We start from the raw sequence: 10,547 nt of genomic DNA, 5'->3' as shown, positions 1-10,547 counted from the left end.
TAAATAAAGTACCTTTTGGTACTTATTTAAATAAAGTACCTTTTGCTACTTATTTAAATAAAGTACCTTTTGGTACTTATTTAAATAAAGTACTTTTTGGTACTTATTTAAATAAAGTACCTTTTGGTACTTATTTAAATAAAGTACTTTTTGGTACTTATTTAAATAAAGTACCTTTTGGTACTTATTTAAATAAAGTAACTTTTGGTACTTATTTAAATAAAGTACCTTTTGGTATTTATTTAAATAAAGTACCTTTTAGTACTTATGTAAATAAATTACCTTTTGGTACTTATTTAAAGAAAGTACCTTTTGGTACTTGTTTAAAGAAAGTACCTTTTAATACTTATTTAAAGAAAGTATCATATTAAATGCTTTTTTAAAAATGTTCCATATTTAGTACTTTTTAATTAAATATCATATTTTTACAGTTTTCAAAAAAGTACCATATTTATACATTTTCAAAAAATACATTATTTAGTACCTTTAATACGTTTTTTAAGAAATAAATGGTTTTTAAAAAAAATTTTTTGGAGAAAACTCGTTTTTGAAGAAAATTTCACGTTTAGTACTTTATTAAAAAAGTACTTTTTTGAAGAAAGGTCTATATTGATTTCCGATACAAAAGGGTACTTTTTAGTGATTTTTAAGAAAGTACCAAGAAAATACCATTTAGCACTTATTTAAAAAAAGTACCAAATTAATGTACTTAGTACTTTTTTAAAAACATGCATAGTTTTATTTGGAGAAAACACCATATTTCACATTTTCTCAAAAATTACCAAGTACTGAAGTACCTATCTGTAAAAAGTACCTATCTTAATACATTATGGGAAAAGTACTATAATATGTTTTAATCAATAAATGAATCAAATATATAAACAAAATTGTTGAAAATTTCAAGACCTAAATATTTTTTCTAAAGATATTTCCCATAAAAATAAAGAACTAAATTTCAAAAAGCTGCCTAATTTGAAAAAAAATATTAAATTTTAAAAATAAAATTGCTACTACTTATGTGTAACTACAGCATTTATTATAGTTAAAATTTTAACGGAAAATTTTTAAAATTAAGTTCCATGTTAAGCTTTTGCTGTTAATAGAGATAAGAATAATAATTCATGCCATCATTTATAACAAAATAATTTTGTTTTATATACATAAAACTCCCCCCTTTATCTTCCCAACAAAACACAACAACCCTCCTTAATTTCTGCAACACAAACCCCCCATAAAAAATTACCTTTGAAAAACATGGATGTCTGATGACTTAAAATACATTTTAAGCTTGACTTTCGTTACTATTAGGTTGAGCAATATTAGTTGTAGCCACTGATGAAGAGTTATTATTAGCAGCCCCAACAGCAGCATCACCTCTAGTAGTTACCTCTGGAGAGGGTAAAACCGGCTCAATAATAACTTCATTGTATGAAGGAGGTGGTACCAAAGCTTCTTCATTGTCATTAGCCGTAGTAGCAGCAGCAGCTGCAGCAGCGCCACCAACTGCCCCCATTTCTTCGGTTGCCTGGGAACCAGCAGTGTTTTCATTACGTCTCATGGGTGGTGTATTGTTGTTAATATGAACTGTATTGTTGTTATTCGAAGAATCATTATTATTATCTTCTTCCTGGACCACCACTGAACCAGGCAGATTATTATCCTCCTCCTGAATTGGATAATTAGACATGGCCACTTGGTAGGATGGAGGTGGAGCCTGTTTCATATACTGAGCCACGGCCTCATCATAATTGGGTAATAGGGTGGAATAAGCTCGCTCTTCGGCACCCAAATTGGTGGCTGTTAAATCGGGTATGCCTAAAGGCAACAAAGTACGCATGCTTTGTTGACGCAAAGTCAAGTACTTGTAACAACGCCAGACAATGCCAATGGCATAGGCCTTAAGGAATACAATACAAACGAAAACGATTAAAACCACTATAACCAATTCTTCGGGAGACAATTCCAAAAGCTTTTCACGCCAGGGCAAACGGTGAGATTCATCAATTAAACGGTGTATGGCTTGTAGATAACACAAATAGCCGGCCGCAGTTAATCTAATAAAATGAAAAAAAAAAACGAAAATAAATATTTACATATGTATTATTTCTAATTAATAAACAAATATAAAACTTACGTGGTAATGGCAAAATCAAACAATTGCAGACAGAAGAAGGGTAAGAGATGAGAAGGTTTACCCTTAATGGCGCCATAAATCATCATCATAGTAATGGCTATCATGCAAGTACACACTAAACCACCCATATCATAGTTTTCTTTTGGTTTGTATTTAAAAAAAAGAAAAAACAATTATTTATATTATTTGTTAATAAAGAATAAAACTTACGATATTGTTTACGATAGTTCAAAGAATGGTCACGATACGCATAGGGTGGATCAACTTTGCTTAAGGGTGTGGGCAAGGCCGGTGCATTCAGATCCACATTATAGTCATAGCTATTTTCCAATTCTTCCATCATATGCGGATTACGCATAATAACGGCCAATAAACTTAAAGCCAAAATGTTTAGAAACTATAAAATGACATCAAACAAGAGAAAAATAATGTGTTAAAATTTCATTAAATATTAGTTGGTCTAAATGTGCTAAATGATTTTCATATTAATTTTCAAATTAATTAACATACGTTATTTCGTAAATAATTGTAACGGAAAGAATTGTCACGTTATCATTATAAGCAATGATCACCTCAGAGAGTTTATTTTAGTCATTATTAGTACTCAAATTTTCAAAGAAAACATACGTCAATTAATATGTTTTATATCATTTTGCAAATGCATATGTTTAAATAAAAGAAACGTGTAATATTTTACGTATATTTTGAGAAGACGGTGGTGAAACAAATGTAATAAATTTAAGTAAATAAAATAGAAAAATCAATTATTTAAGTGTTAACAATAAACAGAAAAGGAAAAATGTTAAGTGTCTAACAAACTTTTTTGTGAGAGTGTAAATTTCCACTAGGGAAAGTTTACAATTATGTTTAGTTAGTTGCTAACTTGCATTAAACTAATTGCATAAATTAGCATAATAATAAATGAAATGCAGATTTTCAAATTCAAAAGATTTGGTTTTAAGTGAATATAATGAAATTCTATCGCTGATTTGTATACCATTAACCACATTTTGATATAGTGTCATATCCTAGGACTTTTCCTAATGACCACAAATCCTCTCCAGATTTATTTAAAAAAAAAACTCAAATTTATTGGAATCCCAAAATTATTTCAGATGTCCCAATACTAAAATTCCACTCAGTGACCCTTGGACTACCATTTCTATATAGTATCATATCCAATTCCCATAATGGGCACAAATCCTCACCAAATTTATTTTTTCAAAAAACTCAAAATTATTGAAATTCTGATATTAAGATCGGTTCAAATATCACTATTATTTAAAATCAATTTTTTTTTTATTCATTTTCTTATCTGAAATTATTGAACATTGTTACGAAATTCCATTATCAATATCTCTGGTTTCCACATCCATCATGTTTTGTGTACATTATTATAAGTGGATACTTCTACTTATCAGCATAGTGCCGACAACATTAACTGTTAAAGCAGCTAACATTAACATTAAGGCTTTGTCGCTAAGATAATTCATGAAACTTCTAGAAGATGGCACTGTGTACATATATCAAAAGTAACAGCAAGTTGGAACCCGTCACTTTATAATAAGCGCTGTTAGATTTAACATCAACTGAAGTGTGTTTGAATATTTAAATTATTGTGTAAATTTAAATAAATAGTTGTTACAAATTTTAAACTACTGATCGCTTTTATTTTCAATTAAATTAATATGGATTATTTAAAGACAGTAAACCACCATTTTTAAAAGGTAACAAGTAAGAGAGCTATATTCGGCTGTGCCGAATCTTATATCTAATAATTTCAAATATTTTTAGGTAAACTAAATTTTTTTTTTTTTCCTAAGTTGTTTTTTTTAATTTTTTGGAAAAAAAAAAGTTTTCGAATTATTTTTTTACATTTTTTAAATTTAAATTTTTTTTTTTTAAATTAAATTTTTTTTTCATTTTTTTAATATTTAGCGAAAAAAAACTTTTGGTGAAAAAAAACTCGGTTTAAAAAATATTTTTTCCGATTTTGATACATTGTCCAACTTACTATGGTCTTATACGCCGTTGCAAAGGTCTTTGAAATATCTGTTATTGGATATCCATATTGTCTATATTAATGACTTAGTAATCTAGATATAGGTCAAAAATCGAGGTTGTCCTGATTTTTTCCTTATATCTAGCCAATGGTGAACCGATTTTCTGGATTTTAAATAGCAACCGAGCCGGAAGAATTCCGGAGATATTGATGTATGAATCGTGTATGTAAGTTATTTGGGGGCTTCGGAAAGTTGATTTCAACAGACAGACAGACGAACATTGCCTTATCGACTCCGCTATATATAATGATCCAGAATATATACAGTGGTGGCCAGGAATTTAAGACAAAAATTGTTTGCTAAATTCCACGTGATTGTCAATTATTTTTTCAAATATTTCCACAAATATGTATGCATGAGGACTGTTTTAACACACAAGTGTGTTTTATTCGACTGTGTGAATCCATACATATTCACCACGAACACATAAAATTTTTCTACAACTTGACCAAAAAATTTTTTTTTTAAATAAACATATTTTCTCACATTTATATCATTATATTTTTATTATTATAAAATATTCGGAACAAATTTCGTATTTTTAGTTCCATTAGTTTCGGTCATATCATGTTATTAACAGCAGATATTCGCTGAGGTGGGTCAACGCATTTCCACATATCTATGTCCATATATGTTTTACCGATTTTTCCAAACAATTTTCAGAGACTAGAAACATTAATAATAAATTTCATACCCTTAGAGGTCCTTTTATTTTGGCTCTATCGCACTTAAAATTCAGTTGATGAAAAAAATTCAAGTATTTGTCTTAAATTGGTGGCCACCACTGGTATATTCTTTATAGGGTCGGAAAATTAAGTTGTGGAAATTACAAACGGAATGACAAACTTTCTCACGATGGTGAAGGGTATAAAAACGTAACAATATAAATTTGTATATTGTACAATAATTCAAGTAATATGACTGTTAATTAGTACCTTTTGAAAAATTACTTTATTTACTAATTTTCTCTTAAAATGCATTTGGTAATTTTTTCAAGTAAATGCCGTAATTCGTACTTATTTTAAGAAAGTGCCATATTTAGTACTTTTTTCAAAAAAAATATACTATTAACTATAATTCTGAAGAAAATTCCATGTTTATTACCTTTTCAAAAAAACCTAATATTTAGTATTTTTATAAGAAAGTAAATTATTTAGCAATTTAATACTTATTGAAAAAAAGTACCATATTTAGTACCGGTTTTGAAGAAAATTACACATTTAGTACTTTTACAAGAAAGTAATTTTTTTATAAATTTAATACTTATTTAATGAAATAAACACATTTAGTACTGGTTTTGGAGGAATTTCCATATTAAGTACTTTTTCAAGAAAGCTAATATTTAGTACTTTAAAAGAAAGTATTTTTTTAGCAATTTAATAATTATTTAATGAAGCTACTACATTTATAACTAGTTTTGAAGAAAATTTCACATTTAGTACTTTTTCAAAAAAAAACCTAATATTTAGTACTTTTTTGAAGAAAGTACTTTATGTAGTACACTTTTAAAATGTTTTCATATTTAATAGAAAGTGCCTAAGACAATTTCACGTTTAGTACTTTTTTTATTATTTAATTTAGTATTTAATATTTAGTACTTTAACGAATTTAATAGACATTTAATACTTATTTAATGAAAGTACAACATTAAGTACAAGTTAAAGAAAATCCCACATTTAGTACTTTTTCAAAAAAGCTAATATTTAGTACTTTAACAAGAAAGTATTTTTTTAGCAATTTATTACTTATTTAATGAAAGTACTACATTTATCACTAGTTTTGAAGAAAATTTCACATTTAGTACTTTTTCAAAAAACCTAATATTTAGTACTTTTTTAAAGAAAGTACTTTATGTAGTACACTTTTAAAATGTTTTCATATTTAATACTTTTTTAAAGAAAGTGCATAAGAAAATTTCACGTTTGGTACTTATTTATTATTTAATTTAGTATTTAATATTTAGTACTTTAACGAAAAAGTATCTTTTTTTAGACATTAAGTACTAGTTAAAAAAAAATTCCACATTTAGTATTTTTTCAAAAAATCTAATATTTAGTACTTTGACAAAAAAGTAAATGTTTTTAACAATTTAATACTTATTTAATCTAAGTACCATATTTAGTACATTTTTGAAGAAAGTATCCCATTTAGTTCTATTTTGAAGAAAATTCCCATGTTTAATACTTTTCAAAAAAGTACTAAATTAAATAATTAAAAACAAAATGAATATTTTGCTACAAAATACATGTTTTCAAATTTGTTTCATACAGAAATAAAATTTATTCTATTAAATTCTTATTTAACAAAATATATATAACAGAATTTAAACACATTTTATTTATAAATTTTATAACCAAAATATTATTCAAAACAAAAACAAAACAATTCCAAAAAAAACACCTGCAAGTTTATTGACAAGCAATTTTTTGTTTGTTTTTAATTAATTCATTATCATTTTTTAAGGTGTTTTTTATGAAAATGTATTAAGTCATTTTGTTTTAATTAAACTAAAATATATATGTATGTATAATACAAATATTGATTTCATGTCAGGAATTTCATGAACACAACAAAAAACATGACACTTCAATAGTGCTTTTTACCACAAAATGAGACCAGCTGTATGTAATGAAAGCAAAACTAATTTGTGCAGCAAAATAAGCAAATAAACTCCCATATTCAGAAACAATTATTAAATTTATAAAAAAAGTTTATAAAACTTTTATGAGTAAAAAACTTTAATGAAAAAAAAATTAACTTAGAATTAAATTTGAAAAAAAATTGTACTAAAAGTTGGTCACATTTATTAGTAGGTGTTGTGCATTACACTGCAACTACATGATACTTAAGTTGTATTATTATTATCTTGATTATACTTTGTTTCTACTGCAAATTGTTGGCAATTTTCTCTATTAATTATTTAAATTTCCAAAGTATATTTACATTCTAACATACATATATATTGCAAAAGAAAACACCAACAATTGTTTAAACAAAAACCTTGAAAATTACAAGAAAAAGTTTACAACTATTATATTAGATACTACAGATTAAAAAAAAGAAATTTTTCCACCCTCACAGAATTATTAAAGAGCTAGGAAATATACCATAAATGTATATTAACACAAAATCTATTAAATATATGCAAGACAACGTTTCTTTAGGTTTATTATTCTTCTTTTTTTTTAAAAAAAAAAGCATCTAGGCATATAATATGTGAATTTTATATAAAATCTGGTTACTTTTGCTTTTATATTGAAATTGAAATGCATTTGTAAGCAAACAAATCGTATGCTTTATTATTATTTTAAGAGAAATATAATACTTTTTTTATTTGTATATTTAGCACGCCAAATTGTCAATTCAGCTAAAAACGGAAGTTGATTTTAATAAATTAACATAAACTGTCAACAAATCAGATGATGGGAAACGAATTGAAAATTGAAACCAGTTAAACAAAAGTAAAGCATACAAAATCATGTGGTTTGAAAAAAGCAGCGTTTCACAATTGATTGATTTTAGTGGGGTTTTCTTAGAAACTAATAAGATATTTTGAAAAATAATAACTAATTCCATGTAAATTGAAATAAACAGAGTATTTCACTTGTACAAAATGTTGTAAAGAATAAATATGGTTTTTAAAAAATATTAATTTTTCTTGATTGGAAAATGACTTGATTCGTTCTTAGAAAGGTGAAAAAAGTCATAGCAAACAATGGCAAATACTTTATATAAATTTATATTCTACAAATATTGCGAAATAAAAGATAATTTTATTACAAAATTCCGTATTTTTAATTCATATTACCAATACATCGTTTGAAATGCCTATTAGACATCCATTTGTCTACAGATATATGGGGGATTTCACGTTAAGTGAACCAACTTTTAAAATCGACATCTTCCGATCGGTATGATATACAATTTTTGATTTTTTTTTTTTGGCAAAATCGAACTTTTTTTCCAAACAAAAATTAAAAAAAGTGCCCATTTTAAAAAAAGTTAGATTTTGCAAAAAAAAAATTAAAAATTGCATATTTTGAGTTACAAAACATTTATTTTGATAGATATCCCACTCGCATCCCACTAAGCGACTAAACAGGTCTTCAAGGAAAATATTTGAGCTTTCTGTTGAGCAAAAAAATAAAAAGAGGGCCCATTTCGAAAAAAAGTCAACAAAGTTTTTGATTTTGCAAAAAAACTCAAAAAATGCATGTTTTGAGTTACAAAACATTTTTTTAATAGATATCGAACTCGCATCCCACTAAGCGACCAAATAGGTTCTCAAGGAAAATATCTAAGATTTATTTAAAAAAAAAAGTAAAAAGTTTTTTATTTCGGAAAAAAAATATTAAAATTTTTTTATTTTTTATCGAAAGAATCAATAAATAGCTATCTAAACTATTTGGGACACATGTTTCTAAGAACAATAGGTAATAAGTTACATGGATGAGAAAAATCACATGTTTGGCCAAAATTTTGACCCCTCTAACTCCGAGAGTTCTTTACCGATCTTGTTGTAAAATTGTGTCCTAATTACTATCCAATTGGTGCAAATTTCATCCCGATCGGAAGACATCGATTTTGAAAGTTGGTCCACTTGACGTGAAATCCCCCATATATCAAAAATAGGTAAAAAATCGAAATAGTAGAGATTTTTAGCTTTTATCTCAGCCATTTTTGGACCGATTTTCCCGAATTTAAATAGCAACCTAAGCGGTACTATATAGGATATATTTATTTATCAATTAAGTACCTATATAATTTATTTGGGGGCTTCGGAATGTTGATTTCAACATACAGATGTTGAAATCAACCATTATATTTTACCTCAAGGTGAAGGATACAATATAATGTTTTTTTTTATTAATATGTAACAAAATAATGAAATAAAAATATTTTTATGAAATCTTTTTGGAAAATTCCATACAAAAATATATTTCAATTCTGTTTCTATATAAAATTATTATAGAAAACTCAAAATCCCCTTTCTATTTTTAGAAAGTGTTTTTTCCCGAAATTTAATATTTCTTTATAAACAAATTTTGCTGATTAAAAAATTGTTTACACAAGTAAAGCTAGATTTTGTTAAAAAAAAAACAACAAACTGAGTCACGATTTAAATAAAAAAGACCTCGATTAAACAAAAACAAAATAATATAAATTGACAAAACCATAAAAAGCAACAACAAAAAACTATACACGGTAGTAATAAGAGATTAATATACAATAAAAAAAATATTCAATCTACGTAAATTGAAATGCAAGAAACATCTCAAACCACCCAATAGCAGCAACAACAACAACAGCAACAATAATAACAAACTCTATAATGACCCTGAACAAGGCCACGTATAGAAATAGACCAAAATTACACAAACACAAAAACCTCGACTGCAAAAAACATACTATATACCTACAATAATAATAAAATAAAGTTCTCCTATTATCCTTTTAATAATAACCTTATATATACATACAGAAATATAACTACTAGTGTAATATTTCTAATGGTCTAATGGCCAAAATGCCCTTTCTTCCCAAATCGTTTTTTTTTTCTTCTCGTTTTCTCATATACACAGAGAAGTTTGTATATTTGTTGATTAAAATAGCTTACCAAATGCCAAAGGCCAATCATAATGGTGGCGGTGTGAACATGTAGGCCAAAACAACATGTCCACTCCTTGCTGCGCTGTAACTGCTGATGAGGACCCATTTTTAGACGGATCCTTAGCATTGCCAAGACCGGCTTGTAAATTGTAATAGGAATGTACTCCTGGTTATTTAAACACTCAACCACACACTGCTTTAACTTTTGCTGTAAAGGAATGTTTTAGAAAATTTATATATTTTTTAGTTATTCACTTTGCTTTTTTTTATCAAAAACACATCACACAAAAGATGAATACACAAGAAAAATTGACACAATAGATGGTGAAATTTTTTTGATTATTACTTTAATTTCTCTATTTTTAGTTACTTTTCTTTATTGATTATGAATTAATAAGGAATATATACCTTTTTATAATAATATTAAGCAAAAACTTGTAATATTTATTAATTTTTTACAGATTTTTACACCAAATGAAAGCTTTTGCTACGTGATTCTTTCGTGAAATAATAAAACGCAATACAGACAAAAACTGCCACCAGTGAGGGTAATTTAGCGATTTTGTTACCAATTTAGCGGGTGAAAAAAGTATTTTAGTTATTTGTAATTTTTGGCATATTAAATAACAGAATTATTTAAATTTATTTGTTTCTTTTAGAGAAATTGTTTTATGAATTGTAGTTATGCAGGGTATTTCTTTATAATTGCAAAGATAATGGAATTATATATATGGTTTTTA

General features: G+C 26.4%; 1 protein-coding gene across 1 annotated transcript; it reads right to left on the bottom strand.

Moving 5' to 3' along the window:
- Positions 1-533: 533 nt before the first annotated feature.
- Positions 534-10,367, bottom strand: LOC135961778 (lysosomal-associated transmembrane protein 4A). The gene is made up of 5 exons (XM_065513368.1): positions 10,216-10,367; positions 9,815-10,015; positions 2,345-2,531; positions 2,135-2,273; positions 534-2,054 (listed from the first exon to the last, which is right to left on the bottom strand). The coding sequence occupies exons 2-5, from the start codon at positions 9,932-9,934 to the stop codon at positions 1,283-1,285; spliced, it is 1,218 nt and encodes a 405-aa protein (XP_065369440.1). The 5' UTR covers positions 9,935-10,015; positions 10,216-10,367; the 3' UTR covers positions 534-1,282.
- Positions 10,368-10,547: the final 180 nt, after the last annotated feature.

The sequence above is a fragment of the Calliphora vicina genome, chromosome 5, assembly GCF_958450345.1.
Source record: "Calliphora vicina chromosome 5, idCalVici1.1, whole genome shotgun sequence".
NCBI lineage: Eukaryota > Metazoa > Arthropoda > Insecta > Diptera > Calliphoridae > Calliphora > Calliphora vicina.
The sequence above is the reverse complement of the archived record's forward strand: the minus strand, read 5'-3'. Positions and strand labels throughout refer to the sequence as shown.